At 33.3% G+C, this 23008-nt stretch overlaps 1 protein-coding gene across 1 annotated transcript in view; it reads right to left on the bottom strand.

The window, feature by feature from the left end:
• Window positions 1–2086, bottom strand: part of LOC128241549 (opioid-binding protein/cell adhesion molecule-like) — a 50951-nt gene extending 48865 nt beyond the window's left edge. Inside the window, exon 1 of the mRNA XM_052958553.1 lies at window positions 1907–2086. Within this exon, the coding sequence (XP_052814513.1) occupies window positions 1907–1949 (43 nt within the window). The 5' untranslated portion in view covers window positions 1950–2086. The remainder of the gene's footprint in view (window positions 1–1906) is intronic.
• Between the last annotated feature and the right edge of the window lie 20922 nt (window positions 2087–23008).

Below are 23008 nucleotides of genomic sequence, written 5' to 3'. Positions count from 1 at the left end.
CTTAATGCATGGGAATTCTGTAAGGCTTTATATTTCAAAGTATATACATGCTCAAAACAGGAAGAGCCCATTACTAATAGAGTGCATATCCGTTTTTGGATCAAAGAATCATTCAGTGTTTTCTCCCCGCTCATTAGTGGGAGGAGGAAGAGGTAGATTAGCCGCACACCGTAATTTTGAGGAGGGAATGTAAGTGGGTCTGCAATGATTCCGTTAAAGACGTCATTTGCATAACTGCTTCCTGTATACAGTTTATTTCTTGAGTGGTTATACAGTCTCTTAAACAGGAATTCAATATATCATTTCAGTAACGTCAGTAAATGCATGCATCATTTCTGCATGTATAACAAATACCTATGTCTAGTTAAATAAACAGGAACGTGGAAGGTGGTGGTGTTGGAGGGGGGGGGGACCAAATCTCCCCTTTGTACACGGGAGGTTTGACAACAGCCGTGGGATCAGAAGTTTAACCGCAATGTCACTCTGACACTTCTAAAAATAGAATATGATGTTACTTGAACCTATATGTCTTTATGCCAAAGTTTGTCACAAGAGAATAATGTTGATGCCTTGAGCCCCTTAAATGCTCCCTGCCGACCCCCTGTCTCGTACCCCAAACCCCTAAAAAGGCGAACGAATAGCAAATGCTTGAACAAATTATCATTATTTAAAGTTTTGAAAATCAACTTAATACTTAATCAGCCGTTTATGTCATCAATAACACATTATATATTTACTTAAATATCATCGCAATGCTAAGAAAGGGAATTCGTAATCGTGTATGTTAAAATATTGGTACAACCATTCAACCAAAAATAGATTTTACCATTTACAGCTTATTTAACCAGGGTAGTTAACTCTTTTTATTATATGATCTTAAAACAAATTTCATGTGATCAAACAGGGGCTTTTAGAATTTTCCATGAAGGATCTTGGTAAGCATTTTAACCCAGCGAACATTTTCCTAATTTGTTGATTATGTTCATTTTACATCCTCTTTACTTTTAGTTAAAAACATATTAACTCATATTTAAGACCCATATACTAAACGTGTTCATATTTCTTTAGCAAAAATTGATCATTTCTTTAAAATCAGCGGTAATAAAAGGCAATTGTATACTAAGTGGAAAATTCAATCTTCGATAAAAGGCAATTTTATATTAAGTGGAAAACTTAACCTGTGGACCATTTTGATCAAAGCAATTTTACACTTAGTTGAAAAGTCAACCTGACGTCCGTTACATGAAGTCTCTTAGTATTGTTGCCCCTAGGCAGGATTTAAAACAGTGCAGTACTACTGTTAACACTATCTCCTAGGTACAAGGAGTTTTGATTAAATGACTCTTAGGACACGTTCTGATTGTATCAAACATTTAGATACATATAAAGGGGCACAAAATATATTTAATGAGCAACAAATTTATTTATTTTTAGTTATGATTACGTGGCCACAAAATCCCCACCTAAAAAGCGCTAAAATATCGCTAATAATTTTTATCTGTCATAAACGTTTTGGCATAAACCTCTATTGTGCCCCTATTGCTCTATTAATTATCACTCTGACATTTCTTAAAAATAGATAATCATGTTTCTGTCTACAAAGCAGTTTGTTTTCATATGAAGAATTAAAATATAAATGGAAACACAATAGCTTGGAGTGTGATGTCGATTCCAGATAACAGATATAATAAAACAAAATGCAATAAAACACTTATGGACTTGTTAATAATTCATAATCATGTGATAATCACCAGATGAAAGCAATATTGAACGAAGGCTTATTTCCACTTGTTAATATCATAGCACATGCAATACCTAACAAGTCAGTAAATTCATATATATATATATATATATATATATATATATAAACAGCATGCATTACAAATATAATACCAGGACACTTTACCTGAACTGAGTGAAATCACAATTAATAACGAAAGTCCTGTCATGTTTTCAAGTTCGACATAAGCACGCACGAGTACTCATTAAAATAAGTCGTCACATTTTGGCCACATTTGGAAACACCAGCAGACGACTTTCCAAATCCAGCGCGCAAACGGCGAGCGCAGACGAACCAATACAGGGAGCACGCGCTAAGCAGCCGATTAACCAATAAGGCAAATATTTCTACAGTTCCACTCGCTTGATGTTTATGCGCATGATTATTGCATGAATGATATTTTCATGAAATGTGTGCTATGCAAAGATGATAAAATTTGGAAAAAGCATTGAAAGTTTCAGATATCTCTATATAATCGACCATTGTTTCGGTCTGTCAGTTCTATGCTGCAGAAAAAGGAAAACAAAGATAGCTTCACAGATATTTAACTCAAGCAATCTAATAATGGAGGGCTTATTTCCATATAGCATGCGGGTGTTTTTTAACAATCAGTTAATTTGCAAAACAAAAATAGTCATGCAATTGATTTTTGTTTAGAGATTTCGAAAACGCGATGCATTAAAGTCCACGAAACTCACAATAAAGTCAATGATTAAATGATAAATATTTAAACCTTTTTAACATTCAATTTTGACCCCGTTATATATTAACCACATGAGTCATTTTCTTTCTGTTCAAAGAAGGACCGATCATTTTTTAACGTCAAGAACTGAACATCCTCCACCCCTCCCCCAACCGTTGCGTAACAAATGGCCCTCGTTGAAAGTTGTTCAAGAGTTATATTCACTAACAAACTTAGTCAATAATATGGTTACCCCTATTAGTGGAATTTATTAATTGTATATGTTTTTATTCAACGATAACCGATTGGCTTTATCAAACTTAGATTCAAAACACTGAACGCTATAGTCGCGTATTTGATAGATCTGTATATTATTACATTTTCCTTCGATAGTGACATACAGTAAACTTGGATGATTTTGAGGGGGTGGGGGGCAGTTACACCCCCTCTACTGCCTGGATCCGTTTGTGCTTATTACAGTGCAGATTTCTGTCGATTATCATTTTTTGGTTTGTAAGTTATATTTTGTGTATGAAATGAGTGTCACACACTGGATTTACTATGCTTTTGCTTAGCTTAGAGCCTTATAACTGCAGATCTCTTCTGATACTTATATAAGAAATTGTTAATAAATAAAGTAATAGGACTGTTTATTGCTGTGTTATTACTGTAGATGAATGTATAAAAAACAAAGCACTAATCAGCATAGTCCGATGATTTGAACGATTATTGATGTGTATTATGAAAATATTATAATTCGGCAAATTAGATTGCGTAATAATTTAGGAAACCTCTCATTAAAATAGCCGCCAGATTTAAGTCATCCGTTGATTTATAAAGCTGGTAATTCAGCGCCCGTCTTGTGTGGAATAAGATATTTTGTACTACAACAATAACAAATATCCCTAACATAAATCTGATCAGACACTCTAAGATTTCTAATTTTTTGCATTAAATTAACATAAATCAAAGTGCTGAAAGCACTGATGGACCAGGGCTTCATTCAGGGGAATGTTGACAGCCATGTTCTAAGCAAAGATTGAAAAAATTGGCTCACATCACAAGGGGTCACTGTTTAATGGGCTAGCTTAAACTTAAGACTAAAACTGCTTGCAAGCTGCAGAGGAAATTTGAAAAATCTAGTTAAGTGTGTGTAGAGTGGGGGGGGGGGGGCTAAAGCGTTAAATCAGATAAAGTCATAGTTCTTTTGAATTTCTCAAAGTCATTAAATCAGACTTGTACAAATTAATTTACGTGGTTGGCACACATACTTCTTTAATTTGATCAAATCCTTTTATATCAAAGGACTGTTATTTGCAGTTTCAGAGAAGATTTTCAATGATGTAATTATATACTATATAGAAAACCTGTCACCTCTTTTTCAGGGGAGCTTTAAACCATAGGGCCATACTTTGAACAATCTTGTCCCTCTTAAGTTGTGCTTGGTATTCAATTCATATAACATGTTACCATGATAACTTAGTGCTGTTGATAAATATTAGGCACTGCCTTCTGTTTAATGCTATTCATATTACTGCTGCAGACTTTTGTACATAGCAAAGCAAGTTGAGTAGACTAGCTAAGATGAGATGAATATCGTTTTTAAAGTATGAAATATTGAAATGTCTTTTAAATACTTTGACCATCAAATTTCATAACATGGTGTCAGCAGTTCATCACACTGCTAGTGAGAATGGAATACCAAACACAATTTTATTCTTTATTTTATACCCATCATCTATCCACATGCAATACATATCACAAAATACTTTAACCCATATTCCGCTCAAGTGCAATACGGCCATATACCACTCTTGTGACGTCACGTCATAACAAGTATGTTGCGCAAAATGAAATTTATTATGCAAAGATGTGGCTTCTAAGTGATCTAATCAGTAATGTATATAATAAAAGGGTTATTAGTACTGCGATTTGATCAGGATACGGCGGAATGGCATATTTGATTCTGGTAGTTTTTTGTAGATTTTGATTTTACTCGGCTTGTGCCTTGTGAAATCCGAATCTGCAAAAATCTACTTGAGTCGAATACAACCTCCTGGATCAAAACGCAGTACTTATAACCCTATTATGTACAAAATCTGTTACCCCGTGGACAGAGCATCTTTAACCCACAGGGCCATTGTAACTTTAAACAATCATTGTAAAAGACAACTACATGTACAATATGCTTAAAGAAGTAGTTTGGAAAAATTAAGAATTATTTTCTCCGTCTTAATTTGTATGCATTAGATAACTCATTAAATGCAGCAGTTGGCCATTCTTGTATTGTCCTCTGTCACTGTCCTGATAGCTCCCTATCTCAATAGATGAAAAAGGTTGTAGGTTCATGATTCTCCTGGTCCAATATGTCATACAGAAAGAAGATGTTGAATGTAGAATCAAGAAGCTTTCTTTTCAGACACTCCAATTGAATAGTACTGTAACATTTGGAGTGCCAAGAATGTGTTGGATTCCTAGACAACAGGTATCAGCTGTTGCAGTACATTTGGCAAATACTTTTCACCCGTCCTTGTAAATCTAAAAAAGCTTTCATTTTGCAAAAGTATTTCATATAACTATATTAAGGCTGCTTAATCAGAGTTTTAATAATTTTGAAAATTAGATGTGCCTTTAATTGCAGCAATTTGAACTCCAACTCATAATGTCAATTAAGCTGGTTATGCAATACTGCAGTTCCTTGGTGTGGGGATTGCTTTATTTACTTGAATAAACAAACAGTTCTTGCGTTGGAAAGTACAATCATGTATTATGATGCATTTTTCTTGCCCTGACTCCATCCAAGCCTTAAATCTTAGATCAACATGTACTTGGGGCTATGTGTAAATATCAATGAGAACTATAAATTATGTTCAATTTAGTGCCACTTATGATATTTCATTCCACATACAAAAACACTAACATGTTCTTTAAAATCAATATCTTATGTTATGATAAAACCATTGCCAAGTTGGTAATTTGAAAAGACAAGAAATTATATCTGGTCAGGGTTTGACATAGTCTATCTAGACAGCTGGACTTGTTTTGCAGTTACTTTGAAAATCTTCAAAAGCTAATCTGAACAAGACTGGAGCAAAAAACTCACAATACTCAGGGTTTCGATTAAAGGAAGTTTGGAAGTATAATACTTCCTAAAAATGGGCCAAAACCTCCATAATGGATTCCTTGGAAGTACAAAAACCTCCACTATTTTTGAGAAAACTTCCAAAAGTGAAAGCTTGGAAGGCTCAAAACTTGGTGTCAATGTTACTTTATGGCCACATTTTCAATAACTCTTAAAGAAAACAAATTCTTTAAATACAACTTTGTGAATGTTGCTAGTTATAGTTATATATTATTTAACATTTTAAGTATCTAGTCGGACATAATGTGCTTACAGTGGTATAAACTTCCATATTTCAGAGAAAAACTTCCGATACTGATGTCAAGGAAGTTCATACTTCCAGTTTCAAATTCTTAATGGAAGCCCTGAATACTAAAAGGGGTTTTAAAGACTTACGAGATCATTCTCACATCACCTATACCATTAGTTCTTATCTACAAACTTAAGTCAGCATAATAATTAATGTTTTACATAAATATTGCAATGAATAAAACATATTCCAATAAGTGCCAATAACATAGCAATCAGGTATGATCACTATAGGCCTAAACATGAGATTTCGACATTTTCCTGATAAACAATAAATAATTTTACTTAACAATTTTCTCATTTTTTACACAAGCTGAAAAAAAATGGTCTCAATACTTCACATATTTCATGGTTTTCATCATTCAAACTAACATTTCGCTTATTATTTCAATATTCAATGATTTTGTAAACATTCATAAATGATGGTTAAAATTAATATTCATGCTAATCATGCCTACCAAAAGCACCTGACTGACCAGTCAGTATCCAATTGTGGCAGGTCTTATTGGTGGTTCATTGAAATCAACCATGACCTCCCACAATCTGCACTGATCAACAGTAGTTAATGAATTGTTTCAATTGTTCTTATTTTCATAAACTTAGAAAACAACTGCAGTGAATAAAATTTATTTCTCATCACTGAGAGAAAGTTAAGAAAAATGAACGAAGGTGAGTTACATCTAGTAGGATATCAAATCTTACAAATGTATTCATCATTTTATGTAACCGTATTAAGTAAATGTTCAATTTTTGAAAGTCTAAAAAGTTTCATTTTTTTTGTTAATCAAAGAACATTTGTGTGTATAATTTTGATGATATTTTGGGATTCATTTAATTTCATTCTTGTTTCATTTAGTGTTCAATCCCAAGCTTTCTTGTTCACATTTAAGTGCAAGAAAAGTCTCTTAATTATGATCTGAATAAATTCATTATAATGTAAGGTCACATAAAAGATATATTGTACTTTTTAAAAATAACATTTGTTCATCTGTTTAAAATTATGTCAAATGTAGTGCATTGAAATTTTATCATGAGTTTAAAGCTGCACTCTCATTTTGACAACTTTTTTTATTCTTGTCTTGAAACGAGCCAATTTTTCCGAAAATCCATGGAAACCAGTTATATAAGACTGCTGACCAAAATTTAGATGGCAGATTTTTATATTAAAGTTAAAAAAATGATGTTTTAAGCATTATTCTTAAACTGTTCGTAACGGTTTAAGCCGTAAAACATTAATTTTCGAACGGAAATATGACAAACTACGAGCTGATTGTTTGTCAGCAATCTGATATCATTGGTTTGAAGATGTTTACGCAAAAATTTGCTCTTTCCAAGACAAAAAAAGTTGTAAAAACGGTAAATCTGTGAGAGTGTAGCTTTAATCTATGACAGGAATAATTTATATCGTTATTGTAAATAAAATACCAAAATGAAAAAAAATTGCAGTGAAGTGTCGTATCCACTTTGCTATGAAGACTTACTTTTACTGGGTGGTATTTTCCAGATGTATATCTAACTCGCTAATATCATGTAATAACATCAACGACAGATCACGCATAAGGAATGAATTCTACTCGGTAGACATACCTAGTAATCTTTTTTTAAATGGAAAAACACGAAATAACTGCTATTAATAAATCATTTGTAAACTATGGGGATCATCAGTAAGTTTCAATGCAATAATTGTACACATCGATACCAAGTTTATGTAAATTTTCTACAATTTTCTTTAAATTTTTGCTTTTACATCATTAACTGAGTACAGCCCCTTTAAACTGTACCTTATAATGTCTGTGACTTATCAAATATTTAAAAGTAATGGTCTACAACCAAAATTTGTTTTAATTATCCAGGTTTCAAACTGCATTGTGTATGCGAATGGAAAGGTAATCTAGAAAGCTCACTTAGTATAATTTTTACAAATAACATTCACCCTGCAAGGTACTCATATTTGGATGATACATAAAAATTTGCACAGTCATTTATGTATACTTGCATTTATTGATAAAGGATACCTTTTTCAAATCTTTGATTTAGATTGCAAAGTATAACTTATATAAATAAATATATATTCTTAACTTTATCTGAATACACAAGCTAATGCATCAGTCAATTGTAACCATGCCCCCCGCCCCCGGTCCCGGAATAGCGGGGACTTTTACTTTCGGTCCAGCCAACCCCAGCTAAAATCCCCGCCCTGCGGAGATAATCTGATGGTAAAGTCCCCACCAAATGCCCCGCAACCAAGGGACATTAGGTTAAGCCCCATCCACACTGTATTATCCAGGAAGACCTGGCCCATATCGCCGGCTATCCCCGGTATACCCCCGGATGTGGGAGCCGTGGTTACAATTGACTGTTGCATAATAATCCATAGTGATCCTATCTAAGCCAAAATGATTTCTGGTCTGACATCGCGAGGTTAGTTATTCTTAAGCATAAAAAGCCTGGACAGCATTTGAGAAAGACTGTTGTGAGGTTAAATCTTCATTACTTTACTATTCCACAACATTGGGTGATAAGGGAACTTTATTCAATATTTTGATTTTAATTTTGTTCCCTAAACGCCACAAGTCAACTGATTAATTAATACAAATTCAATTCTATCTCCACAATATTCGGCACTGCATTGTTAAATAAAACTCAAAAGTTACACTTGTTAATTATTTCCCTCAAATATTTCACGAATTTCTATTGATCTATCAACAACAATGCATCACCATACTGTATCTCTGACTGATGTTTGATTATCATTCTTGGCAAGAAAACATAAAGTGAGCACAAAGCGTCTTCAGAAAAAGAACTTGTAAAGTATGCACCATTCAATTGTAACCAGCAATCACCCGGCATTGCGAGGACACTAGTTCTGTCTTCCATGACTTTAATGTTGATATTTATTTTTTTGATGTTTACAACACATCCAAAAGGGTAATATATAATGTGTTCGCTGAAGATCTTTAGCTACGAGGACACCTGAAAGGTAAAAACACAGCCCTTTTCCCTGGTATATCCCGAGGGAGGCGTGGTAACAATTGACTGGTGCATTATAAGAGAGGAAATCAAAATTGAGCATGCAAGATTGTTTTATCAATGGCGATGGTTTATCACAATGTCATGTACTTACACTGAGAGTGGCTCCAAGACTTTTCTATGCACATAGGTAAACAATCATCTTATTCACAGATGCTGTGCACATATTCATACATTTGGCTTCATTAAGAATGAAACTTCATAAATAAGTATGCGCATATTTGATATTTTTATCTCCATTTTGCAAAATCGAAATCACATGATCTTTTTAAACGAATTTGTACTGTAACAAAAATTTACGTGTCAAATTAAAAATGCTACCAACGGTAAGATGAAAATAAATCCGTTTGATAGTGGTAATCATTCAATGGCGGCTTTATTGATAAATTTCCTCAATAAAACACTATAAAATTCACTTCATCATCATCCGGAAGTAGTGATAACATACATGTCTGAATCATTCGGCCGCTCTGATCAGAGTAAATTTTGAGGTCAATAAGTAGACTGGTACCCTGATTTACTTTTCCTCAAAAATATAAAGTTATACAGGTAAGCGGCATATGATTTTTAGTTAACATTAAAAGTATTTGAACAATAAATACCAAAAATCATGTTGTATTTAAAAACGTGCCATGCGATGATTAGTTAAAAAAAACTTTGTATCGAAAAGAAAATATCACGGAAACATGCAAATTATGTCGAAAAAAAAGAACAGGGACCTACTTTGGAATACCAACATTGTATACAAAGGATAACAATACTTTTTTAAACCAACTTTCCTGGTTGTTTTCTACTTGGACCGCACGCTTTATTCGCTTTACGTATGAATTCACAAGACATTTCGAATGCGCGACGGGCACCGCGGTTAGCTGATACTGGTTTCTTTTCGGATAAAAGAGAAGAGGGTACCAGTCTATCAATACAGAGCATTGAACGGAAAAATTTCGATGCGTACTTTTCCAATGTGTTCATATTCTTATTGCATATAATCTGACCGTATGCAAGAACATTCAGCCTACGAAGCCTGCAAAGGACATCAATGAATTCATTATGTTGCAACTTCGCAGAGTAAAACATTTGTCTGCAATATTTTAAGGCTATTACAAGTACATAATTTGACAGTTATTCTATATCGATACAGGCATCAGTGGCAGTATATGTCAGAGCTGGTGAAAATAATGTTTTGATATATTTATATATCAAATAACAATAAACAGGTATCGAAGACTGTTTTTGTCCCTTGCCTAACAAATCACGAGAGTTTTATCGGATCTAATGGTTTAATATGGTTTAAAGAATATGTATTTAAATGCCTTCCACACCTATTACTTCCTAAAATTAAAAGAAGTTCCAGTAAATACGAGAAGGAACAGTTTTGCCAAAGTATTTTAATCATATTGTCATAAATGATTTATCGAAGGAGAAACCGCAGAATTTGTATTTTTGTATTCAGGACGACCAATGGTTTTCTTTAAGTCTATTCAAATTATACAATGATTTTAAGTTCAATTAAAAAAATCTTCATTTAGAACTAAATAGTTTAACTACTTTGGAAGATTCGTTCCTGCGGGTAAATTCAATAAATATTTCACGTGTGTGTTTGTTGTTTATCGTTATCATCTTGATTGTAAGAAATTAACACGGTTAATTTAACCCATGTGAGAATCCCGTTGAAGTCACATGATTCCTCACCCTGTATTTATAAAAGGGGCGTTCAAAATGCAATGATTCGCATTTTGTCATTAGTGGTTAAATGTTTTCGAGGCTTTACTTGCATTCAGAACAATCTTGTGGGCATTCAAACTAGTATCGGTTTGTTAAAAGAAAACAAATGAGAATTTTTACACGTTCTATGGACCGACTCAAATAAATACCATTAAGTTGTGTTCTTTTATGTAGGAGGAAAATCAACCCAACAAGTTTATAACAACCTATAGTTTAATAGAAAAGCAAGTTGATAAACGTATATGTATTTGTTAACATGACTTCTTTTTAACGTTATAAATCTAAGGGGTGTACATGGTAGAAATAAAATGGAAGAACCTTATAAATTCTGAAACAAATTTATGCATGGACCCGATCATTTCGATTCAAAAGTGAACCATCCTAACGTGTTTCCATCATTAGCCCAGGCAAAATACTTTTGAATACGATGCAAAAATTGTAATTATTTTGAGCCAGTTGTGAAATATGACTTTTGGTGCTTTGTCGGTGACACACAAAACAATTATCATCTTAAATGCTACTTCGGAGATCTTCTATTCAAAAATAGTTGACCGGACATAGGATGGACACAACCGGACCTTGGACACGTCAGCTAATTTCTAAATAACATTTTAGACAGAAAAGATATGATAATAATCTTAGCCTATAAATGCTATTCGTTTTGTCTGCTTTTCCACGTGCGACATATTAAGAATTGCTTGTATTCAAACGATGCGATCCATGGCAAAACTTTGACGGCCCACACAGCGCATCGGTTCACCAAATTCCTTCAAATTGAAATTTTGGAAAAAAAATGAATTACATCATTTAAATACATGGTGACCTCTAGGGGATCATCATTGAAGTCACTTGATTCCTCACCCTGTAATAGCTTCCCCTTACAATCGAGAAATCAAAACATTTTAATACACTAAACGTCTGACAATCGTCAGTTAATTATTTTTAATGCTAAATGTAGGAGAAACAAATATCGGTGAAATGAGTATCATCAAAGCAGTTCAGTTATCCATAATGCCCTCATTAAAATTTATTTCACCATTTTTTAAATTTCAAATGCTTTAATCATATCAGATCTTCATTCAAATAGCTGATATCTTAGGACATGTTAAGACAATGACACTTTTAATGGAATGATTCATCAACATCCAGCAATATAATTTCTGGTTCTATCAGTCCTTGATGGTCTTCTCGGTGAGATTATATTAAATAAGCGGTAAAGATAATAACACGATTATACTGAGTATGTAATGAAACGTATCAAAACGGTCAAAATAAGATACGTTTATCTTGGTACGGAAAGTATTGACTTCGGATTTGGTCGTTTATTATTCTCTGGTGGCTTATGAAAGCAGGCGTCACAAAAAATATTTCTTAAAAGTGCATGGTAATCGTGAAGGAATGCAAGCATTGCGTTATTCTTCCCAACACATTTGTTTCCAAATCTGCGATTGATACCGTCACACATAAGATCGATTAAGCAAAAAGCTGCCTATCGATCATAGTTATTAATCAGTCAATCATCCAATTAATCAATCCAATGGGTTTCTGTGTAACTTATTAACAACCTATGGGTACTCCCACTTGAATGCTTAACTAACCGTTGGGCGGAGTTAACAAGATTGTCTAATCAACTGTACAACTATATAAACAAATATCTTTCAATATATACATGACCCCATAAGGGCGAATAATAAGAAAATTGTGTTGAAGTAATATTTTTCAATCAGTGAAGTCGATCCCAATGTAATGTGTTCATTTTCCTCTTAAAGTCAAACACAAAACAACATCATACAAGCACATTTGCATCGAGATCATATAAATGTGGGTAAAACTTTGCATTTTTGCATCTCCTTTACCTCGCTTCGAGTTCCTGCAACTGCATAGGCCCGATTGGCATCGGTATCTGGATAACGATGTTTAAGAAGGAATGTGAGCACCATGTGCCAAAGGCAGAAAATGTCTTTTTAATTCGTTAAAACCGATTAATAGCTCTACAATCGTGATGCTTATTGCATTGGTTCGTCAAAAAGTTCACAATTCTTTAGGAAGAAAACTATTTCTCTTTATTTCTTTAATTTGTTTTTATTTCATTTCACAGTTGTCGTATTTGATTGCTTAAACATTAAAGCAGCTGGTATGTTGAACCATAGATTTCACACATTCAAATATGACACATTTAGGTGCTGTAAAATTCTCGTACCCCACTTTTCACCTGCTCTTAGTACCAACGAAATTTTTCACATTTCGTTTATAGCTCGTTCATTAAATTAGGCCACCAGCCACCGTATTTTTGAGTGAATAACAATAGGTCGCAACAGTAGTCATATTTAAAAGGTACATCTATATTTAATTTAGAGCAGCACCTCTATATTTAGAAGTGCAGTTGTAAAATTTTAAAATACAAAATAGAGTTGAACATTCAAATTTTGAGGTGCATCTATAGCTTGTAGGTTAACATTGAACATGTTTTGTATTACCTCAAATAAAGAGATGAACCGGAATATTAGGACCGACACCTCCAAATATACAGGTGAACCTCTACTTTGAGGGATAGGGTTAGGGGGAAACTTCTCCATATAAACACTCTCTAAAAATATCATAAAATAGATGACATGCATCAGTTCTGTAAATTCATTAACAAGACTTATTAATAGGAAAAACGGTACCTTATTAAACGCAAATAATACGCAGCGGTATGTTTTATACACATAATAATATAATATTTAAATACTGAAATATATCAAAATCATCGCATTTCATATGGCTTTCAACAAATACTAATGCAAACTTTATCGAACTGATCATTTTTTTTATAATGCTATGATTATAAACAAAATTTAAATTCACGATTTCAACTCTCACGGTTAAACGAATTTACCTCCACGAAGATGATAAATGTTAAAAGATAACATGTTTATAACAAGGTTAGCTTGACTTTTGACCAAGCTACCCCTTACAGCAACATAGAACTTCTACTGCACATATGAAGTATTGTTGTTGAAAGGTTATCAAAATATTAAATGCTAAAGAATTTTACATTATTACACCTTATGACCTTGACCTTTGATCCAATGGCCCAAAATTGTACATGGGTCATATGTTTTAGCATCCTGTAAAATATGAGGACTATATCGGACATAGCAAGAACAATCTACCTTAGTGACATAGATTGATTTGGAATGTGTGACAGATTCGTATGAATGATATTTTACAGATGTTTTGGATGCATTTATGGTGATAAATAATTTTAGGAACATGTTCGACATTTAAGCTTCATTTTGAGCCACTCTCATCATCAATAGTTTTAGTTATGCATATATGACGATCGAGCTGATAGAACCAGAAATGGTGCTGCTGGATGTTTTATAAACCTGTTTAATGTTGATTTCCCTACACATTTTAGTTGTATGGTGATATAGCTTCTACATATTATTCATCCATATTACTAAGATCATCTGGAGTAATCTTGGTCGTTTTGCCCATTAATCATGTCGGCTTGGTCGAAGTCGGCCCTGTGACAATCTCGGCTTGATCCAATGCGGCTCAGTTGCAAACTCGTCCTGGTCCATTTCGGCCAAATGACAAACTAGGCCTGTTCCAATTGGACCCAGTGAACAACTCAGCTTGATCAAGTTCGACCCAGTTACAAATTTGGCCTGGTCCGATTCGACATACTACTAAGTATTGTATAAATTATTCACAATCAATAAATATTTTAATTGATTTATTTTTATACTAAGCTAAATAATTCTTGAAATGCTAGTTAAAACTCGTGCTTCTTCATCTAGTGTTTCACATTTTTTTAATAAAAATGTACATGTTCAAAAAAGACAGGTCTGAAACATATTTCTTTTTTGTTAGATGTGCAATTTGATACCACCATTTACAGAACAGAATAGAACATTGATTTTAGTTTAGTTATTTCGAAAACGCTATGAATTACTTATCCTCAGAGCAGACAATATTAAAAAAGTAAGTAATGTTTAAACGTTATAAATATTGATACTTTTTTAACCATGTATTTGCTAAAAGCTGGTCTACTTATGATTTCGATCATATATAATCATAAAAATAACATAGTTATTGTGATAAAATAATTAGATAAAAAGACTACAAAATATTTACCAAAAATCTTCATTAACATACTAATATGAAAGTATATAAAAATCAAATAATTTAAGATTTCGAATCATGTCAAGATGTAACGTTATGAAAGAACTTTAATAATGATATATAAAATAATGCTTAAACATATTCTAGACGCTGGGGCCTGTTTAAAGTTTGTGCTCAAGCAAACAATAACGTCAATTTGAACAACTTTATAGAGTTATCTTGGTTTTCATTACATTAACTCCCTGATCGGATCGGTAGCAAGTAGGCGGAGCTTAACCATGCAATTACTTAAGTGCGAATAAATTACAACCCATTCACTTATATCAAGTCAAGTCAAGTCAACATTTCTTTCGCAAACACATTTAATACATTTAATGCATTACCGTTAATATTCAACAAACAAGAATGGTGATGAAACTAACAATATATCAACATAATGAAAATATAACAATATGGATAGAATTAAGCATACTTTATAGTTTAACATCGCCGAGTTGATATATCCATCATCACAACGAAACATCCAATAATTAGATGTTTTATTAACGTGATAGAGAATTATCCTTGTCTTTGAACAGCTTGATATAAATCATATGCTATTTCGTAAATAACATTACGTTGTTGACATAATACATAAAAAGGTTGCCACGTGTAAACTATTTAAATAATTGAGAAATTCAAAGGTCACGATACATCAGACATATAATTAGAAAGGGGTATTCATTTTCAACACAGTTCATATTGCATTTAATACGTATTCTTTTCCACCTTTCAATACTTCTATATCTACCATCTTCAATCGCTAGCTATTGAACATTGTGCTTGACAACATGATACGCTACACAATGCCTTTGTTAGAAGTTCCCCCAATTGGACCGGCTAGTGCATGTGTAGTGAGTTCATTGTCAACACCATTCGAATACCAATCAAGTGTTTAGCCTGTACCATTTAACTTAAAAATGTGTGAATTTGAAACGCAGTTTAACATATTAGTTTTCCAAAGTAAGAAACTACTTTCTTTGTAAATTGAATTTGTGACATGGCAATATGTTTCACAAATTGAATTATTTGTTCTCCAAGGAACGAAAGTAATTTACGATTGAGAGGAAGCATCAGCTCTGAGTGTGACTTTCAAATCCTACTCGACTAGCACAAACGCTTTTAATTACTCTAGCCACGATAGGTATTGAGCGTGCGTATATGTAGACAGATAAACAAAAACCTAATTTCAACCTTGACTGAAATTTATCGGTTGTAATCTAGCACCATCGCGTCAGTAATTAGTATGGTCATACATCGTATCCAGGATGAGAAATCACGTGGCTTTAAAGGGGTTCTCACATGGGTCACCACGGGTCACAGCCGGTGTAAACAAACAAGTCAGTGACGTTTATTTCTAAATTTCTTTTTAACAGGCCTTATGTTTTTTTAGCATTTAAAGTTTAAGCTATTTTTACTTTTACACGTATAAAATATTTTCGATTTTCTTTTATTTTAATGATGCAATGCTTGACCCAAATTTCAATTTCACGGCATTTTGTAGAACGAAGCAACGATTATTTTTTTTGCCAATTTCTGATAGGTCAACCTGGTACCAATAAGCATAAAAATGCCGTAACTTATTACATTATCACCAAATATATTAATACGATATCAAAATCTTAATACTTGATTAAGAAAGTTAATGTATATTTAATGACCCTCGTATAGAACGGTTTTGACAAAATGATTCGGAAATCGCCAAAAACGGCTCACAAAATGCATTTAATGTGTATTTCTATGTTGCTCAGAATTTTAGAGGTTTGACGTCGATTTCATTGTATAACAAAATAAATATTATAAGAAAATTTCCAAGACAAAAAACACGAGCAAGTAGAAATACCGCGAAACCTGCAAATGACATCAATGACTCCATTATGGCGCAACTTCGCAGAGTAAAACATTTGTCTGCAATATTTTAAGGATATTACAAGTACATAATTTACCAGTTATTCCATATCTATACGGGCATCAGTAGCAGACAGTATATGTCAGAGCTGGTGAAAATAATGTTTTGATTAATTTATATATCAAATTACAAAAAGAAAGTATCGAAGACTGTTTTCGTCCCTTGCCTAACAAATCTGAAAGTTTTGATACCATTTTATCCCAAGCAGTTCATCGGATACAATCATTTAATATGATTAAAAATATATTTAAATGCCTTCCACACCGTATACCTCCCAAAAATTCACAGATATTCCTGTAAAGACATTAAGAAGGAATAGTGTTGCCTAAGTATTTTGATTATTATGGTCATAAATGAGTTATTGAAGGAGAAACCACTGAATTTGTATTTTTGTATTCAGCACGACCAGTGTTTGCCTATTCAAATTATCCAATATTTCAAGAACAATTGTAAATTTCTTCATTTAGAACTAAATAGTTTAACTACTTTGGAAGATTCGTTCCTGCGGGTACATTCAATAAATATTTCACGTGTGTGTTTGTTGTCCACGTTATCAGCTTGACTGTTAGAAATTAACACGGTAAATTGGGATGTAAAGTAGGATTTCCCTCAAATCGTTTAATTTTTTAAACGTGGTTTTTCGCGAGCGTTGAATGCGTCCAAGATACTCAAGACAACTATTGCATGCAGGTATGCACCCATGAATTAATTTTATTTCTTGCAAGTTTGAGAAAAATGGGCAAGGAATGACCACAGTCGTTGATGTTGTTGGGTGTATAAAGGTCTGCACGCGCCCTATAATGGCTGCATTATCGATTGACCCCGTAAAATCACAAAACGTGACTTAAATATTATTTTGAATTCAAATGGGGAGTTTTACCCCCACAAGTTCATGGGATATTCGCAATAGGAGTTTTTATATTGAATTATTGACCACAGTCGTTGATGTTGTTGAGATTATAAAGGTCTGCCCGCGCCCTATAAAGGCTGAATTAAGGCTTGACCCCGTCACTTCCCCAAGTGTGACTGAAACATAATTTTACGACCAAAGGGGGAGTTTTACTCCCACCGTTATGTGGAATGTTCGTTAAACGAGTAATTTTGTACCCCAAATGTCGCGAGCTTTACGATGAATGACATCTAGAGTGGTCCCACAGCTCAAATCTGATGAACAGTCTTATTATATACCAGGGTGGGGAATCACGTGTTTTCAGCGGGGATATCACATAGGTCAAAACCGATATAAACAAACAAGTAAGTGTCATTTATTTCAAAATAACTTTTTTGACAGAAAAGACATGAACTTAGTTCGTAGCTTATAAAAGATCATTGAATTTTCTGCTGCTACACTTGTATTCTTTTATATTTGCTTGTATTTTAACGATGTAATCCTTGGCCAAAATTTCACGGCGTACACAGAGCATCGTACAACAAAATATCGTCAAGCTTATATATTCGAAAAAGGATGACATCATTTAAAAACATGGTGACCCCTGGGAGATCATCGTTACCCTGATATAGCTTCCCCCCACAATCGAAAATTTATTCGATAAACTAAACGACTGGCAATCGTCAGTTAATTGTTCTTTATGCTAAATGTATGAGAAACAAATATCGGTGAAATGATAATCATGAAAGCAGTTCAGTTATCAATAATCCTCTCATGAAATTTATTTCATTATCTTAAATTTCAAATGCGTAAATCATATCAGATCTTCATTCAATCAGCTGATATCTTAGGACATGTTAAGACAATGACATTTTTAATGGAATGATTCATCAACTTCCAGCCATATCATTTCTGGTTCTATCAGCCCGATTGTCAAAGATGTACACTATTTTCCGAAATGCAAATTTCCCTGGGGCTTAAACCTTTCATGCAACTGTTCCTTGATGGCCTTTTCGGTGAGATTATATTAAATAAGCAGTAAATTTAATAACACGATGGCTGATTATGTAACGAAACGTATCAAAATGGTCAGAATAAGAAACGTTTATCTTGAGGCAGAAAGTATTGCCTTAGGATGTGGACCTTTATGATTCTCTGGTGGCTTATAAAACCAGGCGTCACAAAAAAAATGTTTTAATGTGCATGGTAATCGTAAAGAAATGCCAACATTGAGTTATTCTACTTCCGTCTCTTCAATAATAGACTGCTGTTGTCAAATGACTATACATTGTAACATACATAGAATTCACTGTGAATAAAAATAAATGCCATTATTGTAAGGAGTATTCCTGACCTTTCTAACCGTCAATATGTAGAGATGAAGACTAACTGTTTCCAATGTACTGGTAATTTCTGACAGAATATCAAGGTGGACAATATGGTTTTTAAGTCTATTTTTGATGTGGAGAGATTTTACATTTTGTCCGGCTTAAAAAAGTAGATATACATATGTTAAATTTTCACAGTCTGCATTCCCTGCGTTGCCAAGGTACTGGCCATTTCAGATAGACAATGTGATTTTTTAAGTTTATTTTTGTTAGGAGATTTTTAAAGAAGGTATCGATATGAAAATATAATAGTCTGTATTCGCTTAAAAATATCTTAAATTTTGATACAAGATGTTTTGACATAGACATGTTTAGATCATGGTAATTGTAGCGTATAACCTTAAGGGTAAAAATCCTTTCTTTAAAGTATCAGTTTTTGCAAGAAATGCATTTTGTTTACTTTTTCCGGGAAGGTTTTACTTTTTGATGCATTCAACTTGGATCAAAGTGTGCCAATTTCCTGGCTTTCTGACCTTTTTTGCATATTATTTTACAAAAGCTAGAATTGCTTTTGAGTCGTCCGCAAAATGTCAGTATTGAATGAAATAATGAATGTGTAAACTTGAAACGAGTGCAAATATGTGAAGAATCATTTGATGCTAAAAATGCTTTTTAAATCAAAGTTCAACTGAAATACCCGAAAATTGTCACTTTTAGGCCAAAACGAAAATGGTCAGGGACGGGTCCAGCAATACCGCCAAGACCCGTTTGAAACAGGTGCCGAAGCAAATACCCGTTTGGATATTCATTTATTTAACCACATGCATCAGTCATCAAGGGATGGTGTCAATGAACATATAAGTTTGAATAACAGTTTTTGTTAATACAATATGTACTATCAGACATGCATATAACTCATTAAGTAACCACAAAACACAAGATAAACATTCCAAATCATATTCAAAACATTTGTTTCCTCATCCCTGATTGAAACTGTCACATATAAGCACGATAACGCTAAAAGCTGTCTATTATCAGTCAATGGGTTGATTAAATGGTTGTTCAACGTTATTTATTTACAATCTCTGAATATTCCTACAAGAATGCTGAACCAACAGTTGGGTAGAATTAACAAGATTGTCCAAACAACTATACAACTTTCAAAGCACGTTTTTCAATGTAAACATGACGCCATAGCGGCGATTCATAAGAAATAACTGTTGAAGGAATATCTAGAAATGGTATTTTTAAATCAGTGTTGATCCCAATGTAATAAAATTAACCCCCTCTTAAAATCGAATACAAAACAACATCAAACAAACAAATTTCCATCGACATCAAAAAAACTTTGCTTAAACTTGTAAGCCTTTGTGTATTTCCTTTACCCCACAAAGAGTTCCTGCAACTGTATATGTGCTGATTGGCAAATAACGTGTAATCGGTATCTAGTTAATGTTAGAATTTTTTATCAGTAAGGAATGTGAGCACCATATGCCAAAAGCAGACGATGACTTTTTAATTCGTTAAAACCGATTAGTAGCTCTACAATCTTGATGTTTATTGCATTGTTTCGTCGAAAAATTCACAATTCACAAGGAAACTATATCTCTTTATTTCTTTTTTATTTAATTTCACAGTTTTCACATTTGATTGCTTAAACATTAAAACTCTGATCTGTTAAACCGTAGTTTTCACAAATACGAGTATGTCACAAAAAGGTGTTGTAAAATTCTCTTACCCCCTTTTTCACCACCTCTAGTTACCAAAATATATTTCACATTTTGTTTATCGCTCGTTCATTAAATTAATCCGCCAGTTGCCGTATTTAGTGAATATCATCAGGTCGCAACAATAGCCTTATTTAAAAGGTACAACTATATCAAATTTAGAGGTGCACCTCTATATGCGCGATTGTAAAAACAGAGGTGCACGTCAATTTTTAAACTACAAACTAGAGTTATATTTAGAGTCGCATCTATATCTTTTAGGTGAACATTGACCATGTTTTGATAACCTCAAGTAAACAGTTTAACCTGACCTCTAAATATACAGGTTATAGGTACACTCCATATGTAAACGCGCTTTAAAGATATCATATAATAGATGAAATGCATCAGTTTTGTAAATTCATTAACAATACTTATAAATAGGAACAACTTTATGGTCCATTTTTAAAAGCGAATGATACGCAGCGGTATGTTTTATACACATACTCATATAATATTTAAATACTCAAATCTGGCTAAATCGTCGAATTTTATATGACTTTTAACACACAGACCAATGCAAACTTTATCAAACTGTTTATATTTTGCATATGCTTTGATGATAACGCAATTTAAATTTACGATTTCAACTCTGGGAAATCACCGATAAACAAATTTACCTCCACGAAGATGATAGATTTTAAAGGATAGCATGTTTAATACCCCATGTTACCTTGACCAATTGACCCCTTACAACAACATGGAACTTCTACTGCACATATGAAGTATCATTGTCGAAAGGTTATCAAAATATTGAGTGCTAAAGAAATCGACATAACTACACCCTGGACCTTCACCTTTTTGTGTCCAATGGCCCAAAATTGTACATGGGTCATTTACTCAATATGTTCTAGCATCCTATGACATATGAGGTCTATATCGGATATAGCAATAATAATATGACCCCTGATCTATCTTAGTGGCATAGACTGTTTTGCAATGTGTGACGTATTCGTATAAATTATATTTTACCCGATATTTTTGGATGCATTCATCGTGATAAATAATTTTAGAAAACACTTTCAACATTTAAGCTTTATTTTGAGATATTATCATCATCAATAGTATTAATTATGCATACATGACGATCGGGCTGATAGAACCAGAAATGGTGCTGATGGAAGTTTTATAAACCTGTTTAATGTTGATTTCCCTACATCTGCTAGTTGTAGGATGCTATAGCTTCTACATATTACTCATCCATATTACCAAGATCATCTGGAGTATTCTTGGTCGTTTTAGCCCATTAATCATGTCGGCATGGTTTAAGTCTACCCAGTGACAAACTTGGCTTGACAAATTCGGCTCAGTTGAAAACGCGCCATGGTCCATATTACTCATCCATATTAACAAGATCATCTGGAGTAATCTTGGTCGTTTATGCCCATTAATCATGTCGGCTTGGTCTAAGTCGGCCCAGTGACAAACTTGGCTTGACAAATTCGGCTCAGTTAAAAACGCGTCCTAGTCCTTTTCGGCCAAATGATTAACTCGGCCTGGTCCAATTTGACCCAGTGAACAACTCAGCGTGAACCAGTTCGACCCAGTTACAAATTCGTTCTGGTCCAATTCGACATACTACTTAGTATTGTATAAAATATACACATAAATAAATGTTTTTTGACATACGAGTTAAAACTCGTGCTTGCTCATCTAGTGTTTCATGTTCTTTTTGATAAACATATACATGTTCAAAAATGACAGGTCTGAAACTTATTAAGTATTTTTTTATTTCTTTCATTTTAGTGATCTGATGCGTAGTTTAATACGACCATTTACAGCACAAAACAGAACTTTGATTTTAGAATAGATGTTTCGAAAACGCTACGAATTACAAATCCTCGGAACTGACAATACTAAAAAAGAAGTAATAACATTGCCGTACATATTGAACAAACAAGAATGTTGATGAAATTTACTCTGAATCAACATAATTATGACAAAATATTATGCAGAAAAAATATGCGTACTTAATGGTTTGAAGTGGACTTGTTGATAAATCCATCATCAAAACTTAACAAACTTTAATTTATATTTAAATCAACGTGATTAAATATTATCCTCGTCTTTTAAAAGCTTGCAATTTTGTTAATGACATTACAAATATTGCCAAACATGACCGACGTGTATAATATTTATATAAATGAGATATTCCAAGGCCACGATACAATGGAATTATAAGTAGCAAAGGGTTCTCATTTTCAACACAATTCATATTGGATTTAGTACATATTCTATTTACCCTTTCAGTATTTCTATATTTACCTTGTTCAGTGAATAAAGTACGCTATTGTACATTGTCCTTTACAACATGATA

The sequence above is a fragment of the Mya arenaria genome, chromosome 7 (assembly GCF_026914265.1).
Source record: "Mya arenaria isolate MELC-2E11 chromosome 7, ASM2691426v1".
Lineage (NCBI taxonomy): Eukaryota > Metazoa > Mollusca > Bivalvia > Myida > Myidae > Mya > Mya arenaria.
The sequence above is the reverse complement of the archived record's forward strand: the minus strand, read 5'-3'. Positions and strand labels throughout refer to the sequence as shown.